General features: G+C 41.0%; 1 protein-coding gene across 1 annotated transcript in view; it reads left to right on the top strand.

The window, feature by feature from the left end:
* OSCP1 (organic solute carrier partner 1) overlaps window positions 1-27,685 on the top strand; it is a 45,706-nt gene that overhangs the window by 15,804 nt on the left and 2,217 nt on the right. The window contains exons 2-9 of the mRNA XM_069067954.1: window positions 2,508-2,662; window positions 18,347-18,514; window positions 19,311-19,391; window positions 20,983-21,086; window positions 22,248-22,376; window positions 23,468-23,537; window positions 24,564-24,703; window positions 27,292-27,355. Coding sequence (XP_068924055.1) covers window positions 2,508-2,662; window positions 18,347-18,514; window positions 19,311-19,391; window positions 20,983-21,086; window positions 22,248-22,376; window positions 23,468-23,537; window positions 24,564-24,703; window positions 27,292-27,355 — 911 coding nt within the window. The remainder of the gene's footprint in view (window positions 1-2,507; window positions 2,663-18,346; window positions 18,515-19,310; window positions 19,392-20,982; window positions 21,087-22,247; window positions 22,377-23,467; window positions 23,538-24,563; window positions 24,704-27,291; window positions 27,356-27,685) is intronic.

Raw genomic sequence — 27,685 nt, 5'->3', positions numbered from 1 at the left:
TTTCAGAAGGAAGGGTTTGACTTTCTTTTTTTCTTTTGCCAGCATGGTTAACTCATTACCTGGGAAGACTACCTCTCCTTTAGAGTGGCTTCCTCTAGTTCTAATCTCTTTTTGTCCTGGTTTCCTGCAGAGTTCCCAAAGACCCCAGAGAAACGAAAGTATCCCAGAGCTGATAGCTATTTTAAGTTTTAGCAGACTCGCGGGGTAGATGGTGCTACTTTGTAGACTGAATTCTTACTACCTTCTGCTCTGCCCTAACTACTATTACCTCTGAAGAAAGGACTCTATTCTTTTTTAAGCTTCCTGGTGGGGTCTCATTTGTGTAATGATGGGTAAGTCAGTTAACCTCTCTAACCTTGAGTTGCTGCATTTGTAAAATGGAGATAATCACATTTGTATTATACACTCACAGGGCTGTTATGAAGGGAGTGTTTTTTAGACCTTAAATTATTAGATAAATTTGAATTATTAGCTTCAAGGCAACCACTTGCTTGTTTTTTTCATTGTTTCAGAATTGTTAAGGTATATGTTTTAAAGTAAGAAAAATGCTATGAGTTTGAAGGTAATGAATTTGATGATGTTGGTTTTTTTAACCCAGTAAGACAAAGCAAAAAAGAAGCTTTTTTGAAAAAATAAATACTTAATGGGAAAAGAATTAAAGCTATGGCCAACGATTATCTTACTATGTGATTTGAGGCAGATCTTTCTACCTCAGTTTCCTTATCTATAAAATGAAGCAATTGCACCAAATTATCTTTCAGGACCCTTACTGTTCTAACAATCTAAATCTAATTTATAACACTTGAGGAATGAATAAATATACTATGTTTAATGTCACTTATTTTCAGTTGAATAATATGGTTGCTAGAGTAGAGTTTGAAGTTCAAGAGGAATGAAGTAAAGAAGATTACCACACAATTACTTTGTGGGTTGTAGAAAAATAAAAATTAAACCTCATATGTTAGCCATGGCCCTTCCATCCAAAAGGTGAACAGAATTGACCAATTAGAAAATGTTTTAAGATGTCTTGTGGCTTTACTATTGCTTACAGACGGGGAAGAACTTATACATGCATAATTATAAATATTTTCTACCAAGTTCTAAGCTCTGAAAACTCTTGAGTTAAGTATACAACTTAGCACCCCCTCTGGGGAAGAAGAGAGCAGTCACGCAACTTTCCCACATTTAGGACTTTCTTTAATGCCATGCCTTCCTCCTTGTGGCCTAGGTTGAGAGTCACCTCTGATGAATCTTCCCTCTTTCCATATACAATCAGTTGCCAAAATTCTGTTGGATCTGTTTTTATCACATCTTTCATGTTCATCCCTCCTCTCCACTCACACTTCCACTGCTCCGGTTCAGACCCTTATGTCCTCTTCTCTGGGCTGTTATAATAGGCTTCTCCTGATCTCCTTTCCTCCAGTCTCTCCCCCTCCAAGCCATCCTTCACACAGCTGCTAAAATTAGCTTCTTGTCTCACAGTTCTAACTCATACCTTCAGTGGCTCACTGTGGCCTAAAGGATAAAGTATAAACTCCTTACTGTGCCGTTTAAGGCCCTTCACGATCTGGCTTCCACCTCCCTTCCAGCTTCATTTCATATCGTACCCTTCACTCCCAGCTACACTAGACTGTCCTTCAAACATAGCCTGTCTCCCACCTAGATGAGTTTGAGCAGGCTGGCCACAGTGCCTGGGCCACTTTCCCTCTTCATTGCTGCCTTCCAGAATCCTCATCTTTCTCTCAACCAAATTCAACCAAAGTGTGTTAAATGTCTGTAAGACATATAAGACTCAGTTTGGCTACCAGGGGTGTTTTCTCCCTCCTAAAATTACCCTGGAGCATTTCCCCTGGATTTCTTCTTTCTCTGTCATGCCCTACTTTGTTACTGTTCTTTTCTATGAAAATGTATTCCTCCTCCAACCCCAGAAGGCTGCAGCTCCTTGAAATCCCAGACTGTAATTTTTATCTTTCCTCATGCCTAACATAGTGCCTTGTACATTGGAGCCTCTTACTAAACAATTATTGTTAAAGGAAATAAGATCTCTTAGTAGGGATCTTTTAAAGGGAGAAAAAGAAACATCTTCCTCACATTTTTGTTTTTATTCAGTCTTTTCAGTCATGTCCATCTCTTTGTGATCCCATTTGGCAAAGATACTGGAGTGGTTTGCCATTGCCTCCTCCAATTCATTTTACAGATGAGGCAACTGAGGCAAACAGGGTTAAGTGACTTACCCAGGATCACACAGTAAGTATCTGAGGTCAGATTTTAACTCAGGTCCTCCTGACTCCAGGGCCAGCGCTCCATCCACTGCAAGGCTTTCCTCCCTCTGTTTTTGAGCTGTGTTTTCTATTGTACCACTCCTCTCCTGATAGCATATATTCATATATTCATTAAAAAGTACAGCCCAGCCTAGACCTGTGTACTCCCAGGTGCATCCCTCTTTGATGCTTCTAAAGAGTTTCCTCCTACACACTGCTCAGCTAGATTCTGTTTTTTCTTTACAGTTATGAATGACATCATCTCAACCATGTTCAATAAAAAATTTTTGGAGGAGCTATTCAAGCCCCAAGAGCTCTATTCCAAGAAGGCACTGAGAACAGTCTACGATCGCCTGGCTCACTCCTCTATCATGAGACTAAACCAGGCCAGCATGGATAAGGTGAGCAGAATCTCTCCATACTCTGGCTTACGTTTCTTCCTCCCTTCTTGATGTTTGTTTTATTGCCCCAGACTGAAATGATCATCTAAATTAAATAATCTTCCCCTCTTCTCCCACTTAGTTAATTTTCATTCTTATTTTACCTCCAGATTAGGTATATTATTGCAGAAAACCAGAAATCTCAAAATCACCTTTAAATTAAAATATTTTCAAAATTGTACCAGTCTAGTAACAAAATTACCACTTTAGGAAAACAAGTTGGGGTATTTCAGTCTGAGGAATGGTAGTTGTGTTTAGAAGTGCTTCATTATGTAGCTTATAAAAATCTGACTCTGTGGATATCACACCTGCCAGATGTTTACTTCCGTCCTCAAGGAAAGAGCAGATGCCCCAGCCTACCTAGCAAGGAGATCTTGAGCTGTGGCACATGTTTGGGGCTTCATCAGACCCTGCAGCTTGAAACTGGGACCCCACTGTCATCTCAGCCCCCAGTCACGTCCCCTCCCCATTTTCCCTTAGAAAGGGCCTCACCTCCCCCTGCACTATAAAAGTTGGTGTTACATACTAGAAATATGGCTGGTCAAGACTCAAGAGACCTGGTTCAGATTCTGGCTCTGACATTTACTGCCTGTGTGACCATGGAAACAGCAGTCAACCTGTGTGAGCTTTCACTTCATTTATCACAGGGAACTAATATTACACTCATCATCTTACAAAGCCATCAGAAAGAAAGTGCTTTGTAAGCTTTAAAGGGCTATAGAAATATGAAACACTGACACTAGTATGATCATCTAACGTCACTCATTTAAGTATTAGATCATAATTTAATTAACATAGTCCATTAAGTAACACAATAATAAAGCTATCCAGTGTGAATTGCCACATTGCAGGCAACTAGATAGCACAGTAGGTAGAGTATTGGACCTGCAGTCAGGAAGACTTGAGTTCAAATCCAGCCCAACTCACTAACTGTATGACCCTGGACAAGTCACTTATCTACTGTCTAACACAGGAGGTGAAATTTTTATTGGGATTTAAAGGAATCCTGGGAAGTCAGTAATCAGAGTTGAGGAGGAAGAGCATTTTGGGCTTGGGGGACAGCCAGAGAAAATGCCTGGGCTTCAGAGATGGAGGATCTCATTTGTGGAACTGCCAGAAGGCCAGTGACACTGAGTTAAAGAGTACATCTTGGGAGTAAGGTGTAAGAAGACTAGGAAAGAGCTAGGTTACGAAGGGCTATGAATGTCAAACATAACATTTTGTATTTGATCTTGGAAGCAATAGGGAACCACCGGAGTTTATTGAGTGGGGAATTGTGGGTGGTGGGGAGTGGAAATAGGACACAGTCAGACCTGTGCTTTAGAAAAATCACTCTGGTGGCTGAATGGAGGAAGAGCTAGTGTAGGGAGAGACTTGAGGCAGGCTAGGGGGTGACAGTGTCAGAGGAGAGAAAGGGACATAGAGGAGAGATGTTGCAAATGTGAGGTTGACAAACCTTAGCAGCAGCTTGAGTATGAGGAATGAAAGGTAATGAGGAAGTCAGGATTACTCCTAGGTTATGAGCCTCAGCATGGTGTTGCCCTCTATAGGATTAGGGAAGAGAGGAGAAGGGGAGAGTTTAGAGAGAAAAATAATGTGATAGTTGCTTCCTTCTTGTTCTAAATTTATGATTCTATATATTTTTTTCCTTTTCAGGGCTATACTTCTAAAAATACATGATTTACACCTATTGCCTCCCAGTGCCTCCTTTTTCTCCCTCCTTAGCCCTTTATAATCTGTTTTCTACCAACAACTCTGCCAAAACGGCTTTTCCAAAGGTCATCAATGCTTTTTCTTCCATTCACATTTTTTTTTTTTGCCTCTCCAGTGTATTTGACACTAATGACCGGCTTTCTCCATCTTGGAACTCTCTTCTTTTAGCTTTAACCTGCCTCTCCTCCTACACTTGTATTTCTTTCACTAGCAGAATCACAGAATCTCTGAAGTGTAAGGGACCTCGGAAACCATCTTGTTCAGCCTAAGAATCCCTTTTACAGCATTCCAACAAATGGCCATCTAGATTTATTTTGAAGACCTCAAGTGATGAAGAAATATTATCTCCCAAAGCATCTGATTCCATGTTTGGATAACTTTAGTTGTTGGGAGAGCAGGGGTGGGGAGCCTGCAGGCTCGAGGCCACATGAGACCCTCTAAGTCCTCAAGTGTGCACATTTTGTGAAGTTTGGATTCCATCAAAGGGCAGCAGTTGAGGACCTAGAGGGCCATGTGGCCTAGAGGCCTGCAGGTTCTCCTTTTACTGTTACTTAATTCATTCTATTGAATTTCCCTTAGCAGCTGTTCCAAACCTCCTCTCCTCAAGCCTCCCACACACCCCTTCGCCTACAGTGTCCTCAAAGTACCTCACCTTAAATGTTACTGAGAAAGTAGAGGGCATTCACCATTCACTCATTCTTCTCCTTTTACCTTCCTTCACAAAATTCCTTGACGTCATCCTTCCTCCTTTATTCCAGTCTCTGACAAAGAGGTGGACCTTCCCCTCACCAGCACTAACCCTTCTGATTGCAACTCTGATTCTAATTGTATCTATAACTGCCTCATGTCAGTCATCCCTTTGTATCTGATCTTCAGCCTCTCCCCATCTATTGCCTTCTTCTCTCCTGCCTATAAATATACTCCGGGTCTTCTCCAGGCTTAAAAACCTTCACTTGATCCTATTATCCCCTCAAGCTATTACCCTATATGTCTCCTTGATTTCAGAGCCCAATGTGGGTGGGAGCCAGGCTCCACAGGGCGGGATGCTGTCTGTGCCCATTGCCTCCACTTTCTCTCTTCTCATTCACTTCTTTTTTGGGGGTTTCTCTCTATATAAGATGTTTTTGTCTCCTTCAGATCTTTTCATTTTCCTCTCTGAATTTTTTTTATTTTATTGAACCAACTGTTTTTTTTTATAGTTCTCTCATTTCCTATTCAGCCTCCACCTCCACCCCCGATACAGGTCCTCTCTTAATGTACTGGCCAGGTCCAAAACTGTGTTCCTCTGTACCTCTATTCTATCACCTCTCTGTCAAGAGGCACACGGCATGCTTCCTTATCAATCTTCTGAAGTCATGATTAGTCACATTTACAATATTGTAAATTAGGGAAGCATGTAAATTCCCTAGTTCTGCTCATTTCATTCTGTATCAGTTCACAGCAAATCTTCCCAAAGTTCTCTGAATTCTTCGTAGTTGTCACTTTTTTAATATTTTATTTTTTCCTATTACATGTAAAAACAATTTTCAACATTCACCTTTTAAAATTTTGAGTTCCAAATTCTCACCCTTCCTCCTTCCCCTTCCCCTTCATTGAGAAGGCAAGCAATTTGATATAGGTTATACATGTGCCATCTTGCAAAACATTTCCATATTAGTCATGTTGTGAAAGAAAACAAACCAAAAAAAAAAAAAACAAGAAAAATAAAGTAAGGAAAAAAGTATGCTTCGATCTGCATTCAGACTCTATCAGTTCCTTCTCTGCAGATGGATAACATTTTTCATCATGTGTCTTTTGGAATTGCCTTGGATCATTGTCTTGATTAAATTAGCTAAGTCTTTCATAGTTGATCATTGATACAGTATTGTTATAACTATGTACTATATTGTTACTATGTTCTCCTGGTTCTTTGCATCAGTTCATATGAATCTTTCAAGGTTTTTCTGAAAGCTTCCTGCAGTCATTTCTTACAGCACAATAATAGTCCATCACAATCACATATCATGACTTGTTCAGCCATTCCCCAATTGATGGGCATCCCCTCAATTTCCAATTCTTTGCCACCACAAAAAGAGCTGCTATAAAATGTTTTTGTACATATAGGTCCTTTTCCTTTTTTAAAAATTTTCTTTGGTATACAGAGGTAATAGTGGTATTTCTGAGTCAAAGGGTATGCACAATTTTATAGCCCTTTGGACATAGTTCCAAATTGTTCTCCAGAATGGTTGGATCAGTTCACAACTCCACCAACACTACTTTAGTTTTCCAGTTCCCATATCCTCTCCAACATTTATCATTTTCCTTTTCTGTCATATTAGCCAATCTGACTGATAAGTATAAGGTGGTACCTCAGAATTGTTTTAATTTTTATTTCTCTAATCAATAGTGATTTAGAGCATTTTTTCATATGACTGTAGATGACTCTGCTTTCTCCTTCTAAAAACTGCCTGTCCATATCCTTTGACCATTTATCAATTGGGGAATGATTTGTATTCTTATAAATTTGACTCAGTTCTCTATATATTTGAGAAATGAGGACTTTATCAAATAAACTTACTATAAAATTTTTCACAGTTACGATAACTTTGTATTTTTCTCTATCCTAATTTTCTCCTGTTTATCCTTCTCTCCCTCTCCTTTCACCCTCTCATCAAAATTGTTTTGCTTCTGACTACCACCTCTTCCAATCCTCCCTCCCTTCCATCAGCCCCCACCCTCTTATGCTCATCCCCTCCTACTTCCCTATAGGGTAAGATAAATATTTATACCCAACTTTCCAGGTTTTTCTGAAAGCTTCCTGAAATCATTTCTTACAGCACAATAATAGTCATCACAATCACATACCAGGTATGTTGTGTTATTCCTAATTTGAGCCATTTCCAGTGAGAATAAGATACAAACATTGCCTGCCACCCCCATCTTTCCTTCCACTGTAAAAACTGTTTTTTTTTTTGCCTCTTTTATATGAAATAATTTACCCTCATTCTCTTCCCCCTTTTACCAGTGCATCCCTCTTTCTGATTCCTTAATTTTACTTTTTTTAGGTATTATCCCATCATAATCAACTCATTATCTGTGCCCTCTGTCTGTATATACTCTAACTGCCCTAATAATGATAAAGTTCTTAAGAGTTACAAGTACTGGGGCAACTAGGTGGCGCACCGACCCTGAAGTCAGGAGGATCTGAGTTCAAATCCAGCCTCAGACACTTAACACTTATTAGCCGTGTAACTTGGGCAAGTTGCTTAACCCCAATTGCCCTCCAAAAAAAAAAGTTACAAGTATCATCTTCCCATGTAGGAATGTAAACAGTTTAACTTAATTGAATCCCTTGTGATTTCTCTTGACTGTTTACATTTTTATGCTCCTCATGAGTCTTGTATTTGAAAGTCAAATTTTCTGTTCAGTTTTAGTCTTTTCTTCAGGTATGCTTGAAAATTCTTTATTTCATTAAATATCCACTTTTTTCTCTTAAGGATTATATATCAGTTTTGCTGGGTAGGTGATTCTTGGTTATAATCCTAAGTCCTTTGCCTTCCAGAATATCATACTCCAATCCCTCTGATTCTTTAATGTTAAAACTTCTAAATCTTGTGTTATCTTGACTATATTTCTTTCTGGCTGCTTATAATATTTTCTCCTCAATCTAGGAGTTCTGGAATTTGGCTATAATATTCCTGGAAACTTTCATTTTGGGATCTCTTTCAGGAGGTGATTGGTTGATTCTTTTAATTTCAATTTTACCTTCTGATTCTAGGATAGCAGGTTAGTTTTCCTTGGTAATTTCTTGAAATATGATATTGAGGTTCTTTCTTTAATCATGGCTTTCAAGTGGTTGAATAATTCTTAAATTCTCTCTCCTCAATCTATTTTCCAGGTCAGTCATTTTTCCAGTGAAATACTTCACATTTTCTTATATTTTTTCATTCTTTTGATTTTGTTTTATTGTTTCTTGATGCCTCCTGGAATTATTAGATTCCACTTGCACAGTTCTAATTTTTGAGGAATTATTATCTTCAGTGAGTTTTTTTACTTCCTTCTCCATTTGACCAATTCTACTTTTTTAAGTTCTTCTCTTCAGTCAAATTTTATACTTCTTTTTCCATTTGACCAATTCTGCTTTTTAAAGAGTTCTTTTCTTCAGTGGATTTTTGTGCTTCTTTTACCATTTGGCCTAATCTGTTTTTTAAGGTGTTATTTTCTTCAATATTTTTTGTGCCACCTTTACCAAGCTATTAACTCTTTTTCCATGATTTTCTTGCATCACTCTCATTCTTTTCCTTATTTTCCCTCTACCTCTCTTATGTGATTTTTTTTTGGGAGGAAGAAAGTAAGGTAGTTGGGGTTAAGTGACTTACCCAAGGTCACATGGCTAGTTTTGTGTTGTGTCGGAAGCCGGATTTGAACTCAGGTCCTCCAGGCTCCAGGGCTAGTGTTCTATTCACTGCACCACCTAGCCACCCTCTTATTTGATTTTTAAAATCCTTTTTGAGCTCTTCTGGGAATTCTTTTTGTACCTGAGGTTAATTCACATTTGCCTTTGAGGCTTTGGATGTGTCTATTTTGATTTTGTTGTCTTCTTCTAAGATTGTGTTTTGACCTTCCCTATCACCATAGTAATTTTCTATGAGTCAAGGGGTTTTTTTGTTGTTGTTTGCTGCTTTTTCCAGTCTATTTACTGTATGAGTAGAAAGGGCACTGTCCCAAGCTTTAAGGTTTTTTGTGCGCCTATTTTCAGAGCTAGTTCTGGGGATCAGTTCTTCCAATACAGTGTGATCTAAGGAGAGGTGTGGTCACTGCTCTCCTGGCCTGTGCTCTTGTCTGTGAGCAACCACAAGCAGTACCATTTTCCACCCTGAAACTGTGACCAAGGTCTTTGTCATCCTGCTGCTGATATGCTAATGCTTCTTACCCTAGGACTGCAACCAGGAACTGTGTATAGGCAATGCAACAGAGTCCTGAACCCAGGGCCAGCAAAGGGTCCAGTGTAATCTTCTGACCAGTTGTCCAACCTCCTTACCATCTGTGGGTTGAGAACTCCAGAAGCCTCCACTCCCCCTTCAGTTAACCCCAAGGCCTGCTGTTGGCTTATCATAGAGAGGCCTCCAATAGGCTGTGCTCTATTCTCATGCCAGTGAGACAGACCTTTCCTGTCAACCTTCCAAATTGTCTTGGGCTGGAAAAATTGTTTCCTTTTGTTGGTTCTGCCACTCCATAATTCATTTTGAGGCATTATTTTAAAGTTGTTTGGAGAGGAATTTGGGAGAACTCCAGTGAGTCCCTGCCGTTCTTCTCCATCTTGGCTTCACCGCCATTTGTCACTTCTTATAGTACAATAATTTTCCATTAACTTCACATTCTGTTAACTTCCTCCATTCTCCCTTTGATGAATACATATTTTGTATCCAGTTCTTTGATACAGCAAAAAGTGTTTAGTATAAATATATTTGTACACTTGGGTCACATAATCACATATTTTGAGGGTTAGAAGGTTATGATGTAGGGTTTTGAGGTTTGGTGTTTTGTTTGGGGTTTTTTTTTTTTTTTGCTTTTTAGAGGGGGAAGGCAGGGCAATTGAGGTTAAGTGACTTGCCCAAAGTCACACAGCTAGTAAATGTTAAGTGTCTGAGGCTGGATTTGAACTCAGGTCCTCCTGACTCCAGGGCCAGTGCTCTATTCACTGTGCCACCTAGCCACCCCTATGATGTAGTTTTCTACTGGACTCTTTATAAAACTGTGAATCTTCATCATTTGTCCTTGGTTTCTAATGTCTTAGCTGCTTTCAGCTTATCAGAGACCCTTCTAAGATACTGTGGGAAGAAGGGTAGTCTTCCTTAACTACAGAGTTCACAAGGTCTTCCTCAGGTCAGTGGGATTGGAGGAGGAAGACAGACTTCAGCTGAGGATGCCATTCCTTCCTCCTAATAAATTCTTAAAAGAACTAGCTGGAATTGCTCTAATCTCCTGGGCCTGAACTGGTTCAGTATTTTACTGATGACCCTCCAGGCATATCCAGGTTTCCTGAGCCAACCCTACCAATGTCACTCCAGTAAATCTAAGGACTTTTTGCACCTAATCTGAAGTCTTTGATTGATTGCTGTAGCAGCAAGCACCCCAAGCGTCCTCAGGGTTGCTGCCAACACAGGTTTTTGGATCTGCTTTGTTAAAGGAAAGCAACTCAAAATAGGTTAACAAGCTTACTTTAATCAATCAAACATATATCGTTTACCAAGTTCAGGGGAAAGAGGTCAGCACCCCGAACTTCAGAGTATACAGACAGAATTATCAAGACAGAAACAGATCAAGTAGACAGATTTCCAAACTGTCCAACCATTACATCCATACCAAATCAACATCTGGGTTTCAAAGCCAGGGGGCTCTGGACAACGGCTAGCCCAGAGTTTCATCAAATCACAGAACACTTCTCAAAGTGAGCCCCAAAAACAAAGCTACACATCAGGGCTTATATAGCCTTCTCCTGGCTGAGAGAATGTAACAACCTTTTGGACCCACTGGCCAATCAAAAAGTATCAACTGAAAAACAAGCCTCCCACCCCAGGTTCCAGGTGCACTTTAGCCTAGGGGCAGGGAAGATCTTTAAAATTTACATTCCCATTACAATTGCTTGAAGAGAGATGTTTAGGCCTCGTTCACACCCCTGGGTTTGAGTAATTCAATAAAGATGTGGTCTCAGTGGATACTGAACTTTCTCTCTCACTGAGGCAGCTAGAATAGTGCTGTGGACTTGAAGTCAGCAAGAGCTGTGTTCAGATACAGCCTCATACATTTACAAGCTGGATCACCCTCAGCAAGTTACCTCAGCTCTAAAATTTGGAATAATAAAAGCACATATCTCTTACTGTTGTTTTGAGAATAAAATGAGATAGTATTTTTCAAGTGCTTTGCAAACCTTAAAGTACTGTGTAAAACCTACTTTGTAGTTGTAGTTATTAGTACGTAGTTAGTTGTAGCTATTGTTACTGATAAATACATCAAGGCTAAATGAGGTAGGATAATTACTACCCCACCTTCACACTAGACAAGAAGTAATGAGGGTAGAAACTGGGATAATGGCGGTGAGTGGAGAAGAGGGGCCAATACTATGAAGGTAGAATCTGAAACTAACTGAATATGGGGAGTGAGGAAGAAAGAACTATCAATGATGACTGGGATCATGGAGCAGGGTAAGTGGAAAGATGATGATAGTACCCTCAATAGAAATGGAGAAGTCTGGATGAAAGACAGGCTTAGAGGACAATTTAATTAATTTCACTTTGGACATGTTGAGTTTGAAATACAGGAAATCAAAGAGATGTCTAGAAATTGATAATTTGGGAATGGAGTTCAAGAGAGATTTCCACTTGACATATAGGTTGTTTCTCAAATTTTCTCAGATCTGGGAATCATCGGGGTAGAGGTGATATTTAAACCTATGGAAACAAATGAGATTATAAAGGGAGGAGAGAAGAGAGCCAAGGGCAGAACCCTGGGGGACACCCAAGCTAAGGGCTGTGAAAATGGATAACATAGCAAGACTTAGGAAGGTCAGTCAGAGAGGTGAGAGGATAGCCAGGAGAAAGCAGGGACAAGAAAGCCAAGAAAAGAGATAATGACTTATCCAACAAAGACAGACTGGTCATTAGTACTAGAAGCTGTAAGAGCAGTTGACTAAGAAAAGGCCATTAGATTTAACAGAAGAAATCACTGATAACCTTCGAATACATTTTTGGTCCTTTGGTGGAATCGAAATCAATATTGCCAGGAGTAGGGAAGGAAGTGGAGGCAATAAATATAGATGATTTGTTCTAAGAGTCTGGCACTGAAAGGGAAGAGAGTGATAATTAGGAGATACAGCAGGATCAAGGGGAACCTTTTTTTAAGAATGAGGGAGATCTGAGCATGTTTGTAGGCAGCAAAAAACTAATAGATAGGAAATAATTGGATGTAATTGGGAGAGAGGGAATGATGCACACACAGGCCAAGCCCTTAGAGAAGAAATGAGAGGATGAGATCTAGGGCACAGGTAGAAGGATTGGCCTGGACTAGTAGAAGTTGGCTTAGACCTCCTACTCAGAAATAGAAGTAAGGAGAAGGGAGGGGGTGAAAGTAAACAGAAAGATAAGTCAATACATCTTCACCCACTGTCTCCTCGTGTATACACACATATACATATATATGTAGCATATCCCAAAAGTCTTAGTGAAGTTTTAAGCTTTAATAGCAGTATGTTTAATACCCTACATATGTTTTGAGGTCCAGAGTAGAGGAGACAAAGGAACTCAAGATGAATGGTCCCAATTTTCTCAGTAAAGTAGGAGGCAAGAACATTTGCTCCTTACTAGACAAGAGGAAATGAGAAGGCATTAAGGCTTTGAGAAGAAAAGATAAGATATAGAACAGCCTACTGTAAAGACTGCAGTAGAGAATGAAGGAAAAATAAAAGTGTTTCTGTGACTAGTGAGGACCCAGTTGAGCTTAGACCGCGTAGAACTGATCCAACCATTCTGGAGAACAATTTGGAACTATGCCCAAAATGGTTGTTTGATCCAGCAGTACCACTCCTCTGTATCCCAAAGAGATCCTAAGAAAGGAAAGATATTTATAGCAGTTCTTTTTGTGGTGGCAAAGAATAAGACATTGAGGGGATGCCCATCAATTGGGAAATGGCTGAACAAGTTGTGGTGTAGGAATGTAATGGAATATTATTGTACTATAAGAAATGAGGAGCAGGTAGATTTCAGAAAAACCTGGACTGATGCTGAGCGAAGTGGGCAGAACCGGGAGAACATTGTATACAGTAACAGAAACATTGTGCAATAACCAACTATCATAGACTTAGCTCTTCTCAGCAGTACAATGATCCAAGACAATTCCAAAAGACTCATGATGGCAAATGCTAACCACATCCAGAGAAAGAATTATGGAGTCTGAATGCAGATCAAAGCATACTCTTTTCACTTTATTTTGCTGGGGTTTTTTGTTTTTTCTTTCTCATGGTTTTCCCCTTTTCTGATTCTTCTTTCACAACATGACTAATGTGGAAATATGTTTAACATGATTGTACATGTATAGCCTATATCAGATTGCTTGCTCTCTTGGGGAGGGGAGAGGGAAGGGAGGAAGGGGGAAAAGTCGGAACTCAAAATCTTACAGAAATGAATGTTGAAAACTATCTTTACATGCAATTGGGGGAAAAATAAAATACTATTCAGTAAAAAAGAGAGAGAGAGAAAAATTAAACCACATGTTGCAGTGAACTTGGTGGTGTGTCTTCTTGCAGCAGCACTCAGCAGATAGAGGCTAAGAAGGTGTATAATGAGGTGATCCAGAGTTGGGAATTGGCAGCAGCACAAGAGAGCGAGGGAGTAATAGGTGCAGGATGATATAAGTTGAATTGATTGTCTATAAAGTCAAATCTCCCTTAACAGGAAGAAAAGAGGGACCAGGAAAGGGGTGATAGATTGAGAAAAGGGGGAAAGATAGAGGGACTTATAGTAAGGATCAAAAATATGTCTAGCAAGAGGCAGGAGAAATGGAAGGGTAAGAGACAATGGCCAGAGATGGGGTTTTGCTGTCCAGCATTAAGGCAATGCCTCAGTCGTGATGGTGTTCTAAGGTCTGACTGACCATGCCTGTGGGTCACTGTAGTAGAGTAAAGCTGTAGGTGTAGGAGGTGAGATAATTTGAGAAGACTTCTTGCCCCCAACTATGAGGACAAGTTGGGTTGGAGAGATGATTGAGAACTGGTCTCAGACTTCTTGAGAAAGGGAGAGGGACTGTGGGCATGGGTTAATCACAACAGATCACAGGATCACAGACAGATCAGGAGTTGTTGGGGAGAGGGGGGACTTTGGAGGGCATTTGTTCCAATCCCTTCATTTTTCAAGTGAGGAAATTGAAACTCAGTGCACTTTAGTGACTTGCCCAAGGTCACACAAGGAGAACTAGCAGAGCTGGGATTTGAATTCAGATTCTGCACTCCCCCGAGTTCAGCATTCTCTGTTTAATTGTTGTCTCTATGCATTTGACTCATAGATCTTTATATCCAAGACAGGGACTCCCCTGAGCTTCAGGCCCCTATCAACATTGTCTCATGTACATTTCAAACCAAATGTCCCAAAGACATCTCAAATTCAGTGTGTCTGAAAATGAACTCATCTTTCCCCCAAACCTTCTAGTCTTCCAGATTTCCTCTTTCTATAGAAGGTACCATCATCCTTCCAGTTGCATAGGCTCCTAACCTCAGCATTATCCTGGATTCCCCACTCTCCCTCACCCCAAATATCTAATCAATTGCTAAGTCTTGCTGATTTTATAACATCTCTGAAATCCAGTCTCTTCTCTTTACTCATAGAGCTAACCAGCCACCTTAGTTGGGCCCTTATCAACTCTCACCTTGATTATAAGATTCTCTTAATTGGTCTCCCAATCTCAGGCCACTCCCTACCACAGCCTATCCTGCTGCCAAAGGGATTTTCCTTAAATGCAGATCTGGCCATGTCACTGTTAGATCTAGAATGAAAAAGAAACTCCTCTGTTAGGCTTTTAGCAACCTTTGTATGACCCCAACCTTTTCTTTTCCTGCCTTATGGGACATTTCTCCCTCTTCCACACTCTGAGATCCAACTAAATTAGCCTTCTTTCTATCCATTATGCATGCCCCTCCATTCCCTCTCTCTGTGCCTTGGCCCCAGTCATTCCCTGGTCCTGAATGTGCTCCTTTCTATCCATCTCAAAATCCATCTGTCCCTTCCAGTCAGTTCCACATGAAACCTTTTTTGTTGCTTCTAAATGCTAGTGCCCTAACTACTTTGTACTTATTTGTATTTGCTCTCCTTATAATTATGCTGTGTATGTTTATGTATGGATTCATTGTCTCCCCTGTTAGAACATCAGCTCCGTGGGAGAAAGATTGTTTCATTCTCTGTATTTGTGTCCCTATAGCACACATAGCACAGGGCCTGGCACACAAAGGACTCATAAATGCTCATTAATTGATCAATAGAGGGAGATGGAATAACCCCCAGAGCAGGAAAGGCTGCTACATGACAGTGGCAGTGGTGATAGGGAGCATTGGACACTGCTGCCTCCTACCATGGTGTCCTCTTCCTTTGTGTCTGGGGATACGAATCACAGAATTTCAGCTTAAAAGGAACCAAATCCACACCATTCCTGAAAAGTATCTTCCTCTAAAGCATGAGACAGATTTGGCCCCTGCATGTCAGCTTACACTGTGGAGCTGCTCCTTCCTGCAGTGCGCCACCCCTTCCTGGGCTCTCCTGGGCAGGAAGGACCTCCTCCTCCCCTCCAGCCGAAGCAAACACTTCCTTCTGCTGCTCTTCATATTGCAGAAACCCGACGGAGACCCCTCACCACCTTAGTGACTCTTATCAGACATGGCTGGCCAGAGTCAAGGGTGGAACTGATAGTCCCCAACACCAACACTAGGGTTTGCCACAAACCCTAATTCTGGACCATATGACCCTGGGCAAGTCACTTCTCTGAGCTTCAGTTTCCTGTTTGTGAAATGGGGATCCTAATAGCACCAGCCTCCCAGGGTTGTTGTGTTAAACAGTAAAGTGTGCATAAAACGCTGTACCAGCCAACATACAAATGCTACATAACTGTCACCTATCACCATTACGATTATCATTATTAATTGTTGTTATTATTATTATCCTTAAAATGGGCTGTTCAGAGCTGAACAGAGAACTCCACGTGGCCCTACCTTGTACAGACAACAGTGAAACCATCCCAAAGATGCCTTCTGGTCTTGACTGTGTCCAGGCAGCCGAGTACCAACCTTTCTAACTGCCTTAGCCAGCATACTGGTAACTCAGTGAGTTCATAGTTCTCTAAGGAGCATCTTTCCCCAAAGAGGAGGGTCAGGAATACAGTCTTCCATAGAGGAAAAGCTTTCAGTGAGCATAAGAAGGTGGAAAGAGTAAAAAAAGAGATCAGGGATAAAAGAAACTTTGCTAATTGAATGGGGGTTCAGAAGGTATTGTGGAAGGAGAGAATAGAGGAGTGCTTTGGAAGTGATAACCTTGAGCTGGATGGGGATAGGAGGCTAGCGAATGGCCCAGGAGGCAATGACACTGATTGCTGGGATAATGGGAGCAAAAGTTGAAGACTTGCTGGCCATAGGCCTGGAAAAGAACCATTGTTGGAGCTTCTGCAATCCATTGTCCTGTGATGGAGTAGAGTGTTCCTTTTCCAAATAATAGGAATCTGGGGATGGGTGAGTGGCAGGAATTTTAGAGGTCTGGGTCTCCAAAGTAAACTTAACTGGTACCAGCTTTAGAAGGTGAACTCTTTGTCAGTCCTAGTGTCTGTCCAGAGTCCAATCTAAGATCTAGAGAAAAAAAAAACAAAGATGAGATCAAGAAAAGAAATGAACCCAGTAAATGTATGATTTTATCATTGTGGGCACTCTCTCCCCAGTTGCACTACTCCATGCATTTGGAAATGTTCTTCATGAATTGCAATGGACAAGAAAATTAATCACCACTATGCTCAAAGGGCTATAAAAATGTGCATACCCTTTGACTCAGCAATACCACTTCTAGGGCTGTATCCCAAAGAGATCATACAAATAGGAAAAGGACCCACATGAACAAAAATATTTACAGTAGTTCTTTCTGTGGTGGCAAAGAATTGGAAATTGAGGGACTATCCATCAGTTGGGGAATGGCTGAACAAGTTGGGGTATATGAATATAATGGAATACTACTGTGCTATAAGAAATGATGAGCAGGGGGTAGCTAGGTGGTGCAGTGAATGGAGCACCGGCCCTGGAGTCAGGAGGACCTGGGTTCGTATCCAGCCTCAGACACTTAACACAAAAACTAGCCGTGTGACCTTGGGCAAGTCACTTAATCCCAATTGCCCTCCAAAAAGCAAAAAAAAAAAAAAAATGATGAGCAGGCAAACTTCAGAAAAAACCGGAAAGACTTAAATGAACTGATGCCAAGTGAGGGGAGCAGAAACAGGAGAACATTGTACATAGTTACAGCCACATTGTGCAAAGACTAACTTTGATAGACTTGACTCTTCTCAGCAATGCAAGGTTCTAAGTGGAACCATTATGAGCAAAAGGCTCATAATGGAAAATGCTATCCACATCCAGAGAAAGAATTACAAAGTCTAAATGCAGTTCTCTCTCTTTTTTTTTTGTTTTGTTTTGTTTCTTCTTTCTCGTGGTTCATTCCATTGGTTATAGTTCTTCTTTACAACATGCCTAATGTGAAAATATGTTTAATATGAATGTATATGTAGAGCCTATATCAGATTACATGCCATCTTGGTGAAGGGGAAGGGGGAGGAGAGAGAATTTAAAATTCAAAAACTTGTGGAACTGAATGTTATAAACTAAAAATAAATAAATACATTTTTTAAAATAAATGAATGGATAACATTTTAAAAAAAGAAAATTAATCACCAACCTTCTGGTGATGAGGCTTTCCAAATTTAGCTGGGCCAGTCCTGAGAAAACTGATACACAGTCATGCCCAAACCTGTACATGAAGCTTTTCCGACTAGAGAAAATCCAAGGTCGCTTCTATGTCACAATGAGACAACAGAGGATTTTAAAGGAGTAATAATAATAGGTGGCACAGTACATAGAGTGCCAGACCTGGAGTCAGGAAAGCTTATCTTCCTGAGTTTAAATCTAACCTCAGATACTTCCTAACTTTGTGACCCTGAGTAAGTCATTTAACCCTGTTTGCCTGTTTCCTCATCTGTAAAATGTGTGGAAGAAGGAAATGGCAAACCGCTCCAGTATCTTTGCCAAGAAAACCCAAAATGGGGTCATGAGGAATTGGACATGATTGAAATGACTCAACAACCACAAAAAATAATAGTAGCACAATATCATTGTCACCATGACTTTGGTCATTTACTTTTTTGTTTTTTTATGTGGGTTTTCAGCTCTACGACTTGATGACCATGGCTTTCAAATATCAAGTATTGCTGTGTCCCCGACCTAAGGATGTATTGCTGGTCACTTTCAACCACTTAGATGCCATCAAGGATTTTATCCGCGACTCCCCAACCATCGTGAACCAAGTGGATGAAACCTTTCGGCAAATAGTTGAAGTAAGGACATTATTAGTTATTAAGCTGTCAGCCCTGTTCACATTCTTTGTCATTCAGTATTTAGGAAAGGTAAATTTCATGGTCATGGAGGCCCACAAGTCTCCTAACAAAATTCCTGATTCTCTGAGAAGCTACTACCTCAGAAAACATTTTAGATATTAGCTTCAACTGTTTGCCCCTGTCAATGACCACAAAGAGTAGCCAGTGTTTTCTGTCCTCTTTAGAGAGGAGTTCCTAAAATCCTCAAGTCTCTGAGCTGTAGTATACAGGATCTCAGAATGGCTTCTAATCCAGCCTCATGCTCAGGGATCTCTTCTGCCACATCCCTAACCAGTGCTCCTCCAGCCTCCCCAGAAGTTAATAGTAAATGTTCTACTAGGTGTCTCCCAGTGTCAGCCAAGATACCAGTCTTTTCTCATTTGTCTGTAAAATTATGGTTGGAGAGAGAGAGGAGGGGCTTAGGAAGGACTATCCTGGAAAACCCCTAAGATGTCTCCCTTAGAGGTAGAACTCTGTGATTTTTATTAAATTCTGGGGTATGTTCTCAGGAGCTTTTGGGGGAAGACAGAAAGTACTGTAAAGATATTTTAAAGATATCTATTCTCTGATAATTTTCTTCACACTAGTTTCATTTTATTTTTATTCTGTAATGTTTCCCTTGGGTGGCCCAGATGTCATGGCTGCTGCTACTTTGCTTTGCTTTTCTGGTCCATTCTGGATCCTTCATTTCACTGTGCACCCACCCCTTCCCCTTCCCAGAAAGGTCATGGGCCTTGTTCTATCGGTTTTTTGGCAGATGTATGGTGGTCTTCCTGATGGTGAGTTCCATCTCATCAGACAGACCCTGCTGATTTTCTTTCAGGACATGCACATCCGGGTAAGTAGATAAACAGTCTCTTACAGGATCAGTCAGCCTTAAGATGGAACTGATATCAGAACACAGAAATGTGGGTTTGGGGGACCTACATTGACAGGCAGCAGGGTCCAGGAGAACACTCTGTGAAGGGAAAGTACAGGGGACAGAATTCTTCCCTTTGGGTAAAGAAGGTTTCAAACTCAGTCCTGCACTTTGCTAGCATAGGCAAAACATGTAAGCTTTCTGGGGCTCATTTGTTTCCTCATCTATAAAACAAAGATATTTGTACTATCTACTTCACAGTGTTATGATAAGGAAAACACTTTTTAAACTGTCAAGTTCTCTAAAAATGTGAGTAGTTGTTGTTAATAGTATTAATATAGTAAGAGTCTATCTATAGGTATAATTTTGTCAGGGTCCTTGATTCCTATTTTTAAATCATACTACCAATCTTCTAAGGACAAATATCTCACTTGTTTCAATTAAACACTAAGACTGTTCTGCCTCTATTTGCAGGAGAATGTGAGGTAATCTCCAGAGATCACCTATATAATCACCATCCTTTCTACAAGTGAAGTTCTGTTTGCAAAATACAAGTTCTAAAATTAAATTAAGAAATAGAAGTAGCTTTTAATATGGTTGATTTCTGACAGAAACTACTACAAGTAGCTTTTTTGTAGTTACATCTCCCATCTTATTTTCCATCATTCTCCTACACATATCCATTCCTCCAGACACCTGGTCCTGACAACTCAGTGTTCCTCCTATTCCCACCCCTCCTCACACCATTCCCATGGATCCTCTTCAATTATCAAAGTCTTACCCATCCTTCAAGCCCCAGTTCTCAAGTCATACCTCCTCCATGAAGCCTGCCAGCCCAGCCAACAGTGATCATTCTGTCCTTGGACCTCCTCTAACACTTACCATCTGTATATGCTCCTTTGTATCCTTAGTTATCTTTTTACACACCTAGTCGTGACTCACAGACTAGATTGTAAGCTTTAGAGGGCAAGGACTAGGTCTTATCTGTCTTTATATACTCAGTGCCAAGTACAGGGCCTTCCACATAATAGATGCTTAATAGGTGATGACTATACACAATGGAAAATCAAGCCACTTTCTAAGACCACTTGATAGAAGAATGTTCTGTTTCATTATAAAGGCAATTTTTTAAATCCTGAGGAAGCCACTGTGACAAATCTCCTTTTAGTCATGCCATATAAAATAATTAGTAATAGATGATATTAAAAATAGATTTATTCACAGTACATAAATAACTTTAAATAGTTCATGTGATTAGCTTGTTAAAAGTCTCTCAACAGTTTTTAGTTCATGACACATCAAACTCCGAGTGAACGAGGGGATGAAAATTGGCATTGAGGATTTTTATTTGTGAAGAAGGCTGTAAAACTCAAATTAACACCTGACTCATTTGTGCACCATTGCCTTCCTCCCTATGGCCTTGCACATTCCTCCTCACACTGATGACTGTAACAGCCCCATGTTCTAGCATACTTAGCAGTCTCAGAAATGATTTTGTATACATTTGATTCTTAGATTGTACTCACTTTGCTTGATACTAAAAATGATATCACTACCGTATTTTTCCTAGGTGTCCATATTTCTAAAGGACAAAGTCCAGAATTCAAATGGCCGCTTTGTGTTGCCAATATCTGGGCCTGTTCCATGGGGAACCGAAGTTCCTGGACTCATCAGGTGAATTCTCAGCAATAATGATTTGACAAAAGTTCTTAATAGCTTCTTTTTTTTTAAGCAATCGGGGTTAAGTAACTTGCTTAAGGTTACACAGCCAGGTGTTTCTCGGTGGGTGCTTAAGTGTCTGAGCCCGGGATTCGATCTCCAGTTCGTTCTGACACTGGAGCCGGTGCTCTTACTCGCTGTGCTACCTGGCCGCCCCTCTTAATAGCTTCTTAACAATTAACTTCATGAGTACAGGATAGAAGAGACACAACTTGATATCATGTGGGCATCTTAGTGACTAAAAGTTCAATATAAGTTGAGTATAATGTAGCTAACCTTTCCCCTTCCCCCCCCCCCAAAAAAACCCCCTAAGGTTCCATTAGTAGAAATTCAGGGTCCAAAGTAGGAAAGGTTATTTACACAGCTCTGTGCTGGCCAAATTACCTCCTAGAGTATTGTGTTCCACAAGAGAAACAACCCAGAAGAGGGTGACCAGCATGGCAAGGGGACTGGATTACCTTCTGTGTGAAGATTAGTTCAACAGACTAGTCAGATTTGGCCTGGAAAAGAGAAATCATAGTAGAAACATAACTATCTTCAGATACTTTAAGGCCCTTCATGTAAAAAATATATTAAACTTGTTCTGTGGGAATTAAAAAAAAAGAATTTGGACTGGTAGGTAGATTATGGGGAGGCAGATTCTGAATCAATATATGAAATAACTTTCTCTTAATTAGAGATATCCAAAAATGGAGTGGGTTAGTGGGTTCCCTGTCACTAGATACATTATGCTGAGGCTTAATCCCCATTTGTCAGAGATGATGTAACTCTTGGTGATATGTGCATAAGACAAAGATTTGGACCAGGTAACTTTCAGTTCTCTTTTTTTTTTTCCTCAATTCTCTTTAGACTCTTGAGATTTGTTTTTGTTATAAACTAAGGTCTCAATCATTGACCTTAACTAAAGAGAATTCAGTAAAAGTTTACCTCTACAGAGCACACTTCTACCCTGCCTCACCATCATTTTTCATTTTACAAGCAGTAGAGCTTATCTAGTAACATTGGGAGCAATGTTTTATAGGCAAAACAGCAAGTCCTTATCCTCTAGTATAAAGAATAAAGCACATAAAGGTCTTTGCCCCTTGAGATCATTCTAAACTATTCATTGTGTTGCAGGATGTTTAATAACAAAGGAGAAGAAGTGAAGAGAGTGGAATTTAAGCACGGGGGACAATATGTCAGGGCACAGAGTGAAGGTTCTTTTGATCTTTCTGGAGACAGAGTCCTCAAACTAGGGACGAATATGTAAGTAAACTCTGTCTTCCTGAGAAGAACCCAGTAGAAAGGTTTTGAATTAAAAGCCTCTTTGAGCCTAGCAATAGAAGCCATTGACAGGGGTAGAGATGGCTCTCTCCCTCCTGTGGAATGGACACAGATCCTTGATCTTGTCACAGAAAACTCAGAGTATAACGCTGAAAAGAACTCTGTAGGTAAAGAAAAAGGCACCAAGGAGCCTGGAAGAAAGCTGGCCAGAGCCTCTAATCGTGCCCTTCAGCAAACAGCCAAAGAGGCATTGGCTCTGTGTTATCATCTGCCTGGAGGCTGTACCCTAAAGACCACTGGGCCTTCCCTTTGACTTGCAGCCGGAGCCTCCAATATGCCAAATTGTGTTTCTCCCCTTAGTAGAATGTGAGCTTCTTGAAAGCAAGAACTGTCTTGCTTTTCTTTTTGTGTCCCCACTGTTTGCACATTTTTATTGTTCAATCATTCAGTCCTGTCCAACTCTTCATGACCCCAATGGACCATAGCACACCAATACTGTCCATGGGGTTTTCTTGGCAAAGATAGTGAAATGATTTGCCATTTCCTTCTCCAGCAGATTAAAGTAACAGAGGTTAAGCGTCTTGCCCAGGGTCACACAGCTAAAAAGTGTTGGGGGCTGGATTTGAACTCAGGTCTTCCCGACTCCAGGCCCAGTGTGCTATCCACTGAGCCGCCCAGCTGCCTCAAATGTGCATTTGTCCTTAAAAATGCTTTTTCATTAATTCTTTTATTGATCTAATAGTATGCATTTTTTTTTCAGTTATACATAATTATCACGTTTGGCCCTATTTAGGGATGACCCTAAAACATGAAGGGAGATGCTTCCTGATTCTGTGTTTTCCTGTTTTTGTTTGCTCCTGAGGTACTGAAAATTCTGAGTGTTTAATACCCACTTAGTAATCCAGTATCCAAATACCTTTCTAAAATCCAAACACCTAAAACCATACTCTTCACTCCAGCTACTCAATGCCTTAAAGTAACTAATGTGGGAGCTGTGATGGGAAACAATTAGAAAGCCTGTGAAACAATACAGGAACCAGGAAAATACTTTAACTACTTGTTACTGATACCAGGTACAGCATTAGTCGGCCAGTGGAAACGCATGTGTCTGGAGCATCAAAAAACTCAGCTTTGAATACTAAGGTGAGCTTCTTTCTACCCTCTGGTGTTGCCATCCCGACATTTTACCTTCAGTCTGTATTGAACCTTTCCTGTGAACATAGCCTGCAAGCAGTCAACGTAGGTATGGGGATTGTTGAGAGTTTAAAAGTGCTCGCCCTCTTCTTGGGTCCCTCAGAAGCATCTGCCCGTTTAGAATGTGCCCTTCCTAACCGCCCTTTAAGGTGTGCACTTTCAGAGCAGATGCAGGTCATCTGGGCCTTTGCCTGACAAACTCAGATACTACACACCAGGTCATACAAACCAGCACCCTGAAGCCAGTGGTTACTGTAGCTTGATACCAGCACTTTTATGGATCCTCTTCTTCTAAAAGTGCTTCTCTGTTACGTGATGCAGCGCATGAATCCTAAGCAAGGTTTTAAGTTCCCTTAAATTCCCAGGGCTCTGGTAAATAGCTCTTTATGGAGTAAATCACTTTTACCACTGGATCAGTGCTTTCCTGCCTCTCAGTAGCCTCTCTGACCACTAGAGGGCAGTGTGAAAGCTCATCCAAAATGAGGCCTGAGAGCAAGCCCTCATTCCCATGGATTTAGTTGATAGTACCAAAAGAAGAAAAAGAAAATTAACGGACCCTAAAGTAAAAAATAAAGCTCTCATATTTACAGAGGAAAAATACTTTGTAGAGAAACGGTTGGCCCTGCTGCAGCAGTCTCAGAGCATGTCACTGGAGCCATTCCAAAGCCTGTCATGGAGGCCTAAAGCTTGTCAGCTGGGTTTGTCAAGTGAAGTCCCTCTACTTAAGGTTAAGATCACTGCTCTCTTATGACTAAGAGCTTACTTCTGACACTGTTAGAGAGTGGTTATAAGCGTTTCCAGGCTTTCTGAATGGTCCTAATTATCCCCATAAATCATGTTGTTTTATTTTTATTTGAGCTATATTTTCCTTTATTTGAAATGTTAACCCCAAATCTATGTGATCTGTTACAGTATATGAGGCTTGTAAGTGTGAACACCTTCACATAGCTAAAAGGCATGAAATTGTTTTAATAGGAGAGCACTGCCCCGAATCCTCTCGCTAAAGAAGAACTGAATTTCTTGGCCAGGTTGATGGGAGGAATGGAGATTAACAAAACCAGTGTCCCTGAACCCGGATTCCGGTTGAATCTCTTTACCACTGATGAAGAAGAAGAGTATGTTTTAGTCCTATTGGTACTTTGGTGGGTCTGTCAAGATGGGTACTCTCTCCCCCTACCCCTTCAGAATACAGCTCTCCATGCATTCTGCTATTCTGCTGAGAGAGACAGAGAGAAAGAGAGAGGGAGGGACAGATCATATTCATGAATGTAGTACTTGGATTGTCTATTTGTTGTCCTTCATCTTGCTATATGACTGACCAATCTCCTGGTCATACATACCATATCAGAGTGTTTTGTACCCCTTCTCATACATGTTACACATATAAGACATAATGGAGAATGCATTTGACTTAGACTCAGTAGACCTGGGTGCATATCTTAGCTGAGAAACCTAGTGGCTGCATAATCATAGACAAACCACTTAACTGCCCAGAGCCCATTCCCTCATCTCTAAAGGGGGATGACCCCACACTTTCTCCCTGAAACAAAGGCCATTTTTTTACCTCAATGTCCTGATGATACTGAGTAGCCACATTAGAGCAGTGGGTCTGTCATTAGAGTGGTGTGACCTGGGTAAGTGGAGGCTATAGCATATGTCCAATAAAGAACTGAGGGGAGAAACAGCATAAAAGAAATTAACAAAGAAAAATGACCCAGGAAGGAAGGGGGTTAGTGTTGTATCAAGAGTTCAGGTTGACCCATCTCTTTCCTTTCTTCCTCTGATCTCTCCTTCTGATCTTCCCCCCTTTCTTCACCCTCCCCCCACTTCTCCTCCTGTGGCCTCTTTTCTTCACCTGTTTGTATATATGTGAATGTGATCTGCTCTGTGGCCCTCAAAGATACCTTGTAACCAAGATATCTTGATCCCCTCCAAGTGGCTCCATGGAGTATAGCCCCCAAGAGAGGGGAGACCCACCAATGTATCCTCATCCCCCTGCCCATCACCACCACCATGGTCCAGTTACTGCTGGCCTGGCCGCCCTGGCCTCTTTTTGGCATTTTATGTTCAGCAATAAAAGTTCCTGTGTCTTTAAAAAAAAAAGAGTTCAGGTTGACTGAAGGATTACCCATGGCCTCCAGCGGTGCCCACTCAATGTCAAGAGATGTAGGAGAGAACCTCACGTGTCATGGATACAGGGTGAGACGTGTGAGCCGAAATGGTGAAGGAAGGACCTACTGGAGAAAAATAGGGATGACACGTGACGCAGTGAGGAAGATGCTCTCCCAAAGCACTGTTTAAGTGTGAGCTCTTCTTGGTGTTGGGAGCGTGCTGCACTTGCTCACCCTCACTGCGTGTTCCTCCTTTGACCTTTTGAGTTCCTCGCGATTTTGATTTTCTGACATCATGCCCTTCTGACATCATTTTGTGGCCGCGTGGTATTCCTAATAACATTTAAGAGATGGGCTTTTGTGGCACTGAGCAGTCTGGAATTCCAGTGCTGCACAGGTTCTCAAACATGATCCAGCTTCATCTCCTCCTGTGCAAGCCTGGCTCTGCCCCAGGACAGCAAGCACAGCTGAGCCCAGAAATGAGGCAGAGGAGATGGGCAGGGTTTATAGTGGGAACCTGTGCACAGCTTTCATTCCAGACTGCTCAGGGCCACGAAAGCCTGTCTGTTTCTATGTAGTGTTATTATTTTCCTAGGTATACTGTATGTTGCAAATCTTAGATGACATGAATTCATAAGAATCAAAAGTATATGTGTGTGTGTATGTACATATACATATTTGATGTTATGTGTGTATGTATGTACCTATATAGTTACAGTTATAATTGGTAACCCTTCCTCAGAATCAACATGGAGGTAGTGACTAGTGACCCTGAAGAATAGGAAGGCAAACAAACTAACTCAGCAGTCTGCTCATCAGACTATGTATCATAGTCTTAGAAATATGTACTTTTGGGGCGGCCAGGTAGCACAGCGAGCAAGAGCACTGGCTCCAGTGTCGGGATGACCTGGATAGAATCCAGGCTCAGATATGCAGCACCACAGCCAGAAATAACTGGCCGTTTAACCTTGAGCAAGTTACTTAACCCCGATTGCTTTAAAAAAAAAAAAAAGAAAGAAATATGTACTTTTCACCCACTTTATAATTCTCGTATTGATGGTCAACCTAATTCCTGTTTTATTTCTGTTGTTGTTGTTCAGTCACATCTGACTCTTCATTACCCCATGGACCACAGCACACATTACTGTCTGGGAGGTTTTCTTGGCAAAGATGCTGGGGGTGTTTGCCATTTCCTTCTCCAGTGGATTAAGGCAAACAGAGGTTAAGTGACTTACCCAGGGTAACACAGCTAGTAAGTGTCTGAAGTGATATTTGAATTCAGGTCTTCCTGAGTCCCAGCCTAGCATCCTTTCCACTGAGCCACCCAGCTGCCTCACTATTTTATTTCTACTCCATAAAAATGGAGTGATTAGGCTAGCAGTCAGGTGATGGCCCATCAGAGGCTGCTTTGAAATCTCCTTCAGCACACCCTCAAATAAGAAGAGGTAGCTGGGAGCACTAAGCAGTGTTGTTTTAAGGAAGCATTGGTCACATTAGGAAAAGGAAGTGGATCTCTTTCTGCTTATGTTTCTCTTAAGAAAACACATCTACATTCAAAATGTATTGTTTTTCTTCCTACCCTTCGTCCTCAGGCACGCTGCATTAACCAGGCCAGAAGAGTTATCATACCAAGTCATCAACATTCAGGCAGCCCAGGTGAGTGAGTGCAAAGCAGCAGAAAGTAAGGAGGTAACTTAGCTTGGAGAAGGAGCGAGAACCTTCTAACAGGATCTACTTTGTACAAAAAACTGCTTTGGATGGGAGAGAAGAGTTGGGTGGAAAAGAATAGGAAAACTTCTCAGCCAGAATTTTAATAATGAATAGTGTAGCAGAGAAGAGGAGACTCCCCCAAAGAAGGAAGCCCCCAATTAACTTGATAGCAGAAGGGCATTGGATTGGAAACCAGGAACCCAGCTCCTAGGCTGCTGCTTCCATGGACTATGACCTTGAGTAAATCTCTCCACCTCAGTTTTTTCCACTCTAGAG

This window comes from Petaurus breviceps, unplaced genomic scaffold (assembly GCF_028583685.1).
Source record: "Petaurus breviceps papuanus isolate PSGF00001 unplaced genomic scaffold, PetGlider_PUasm1.0 90760, whole genome shotgun sequence".
Lineage (NCBI taxonomy): Eukaryota > Metazoa > Chordata > Mammalia > Diprotodontia > Petauridae > Petaurus > Petaurus breviceps.
This window is presented reverse-complemented; position numbering and strand designations above follow the sequence as displayed.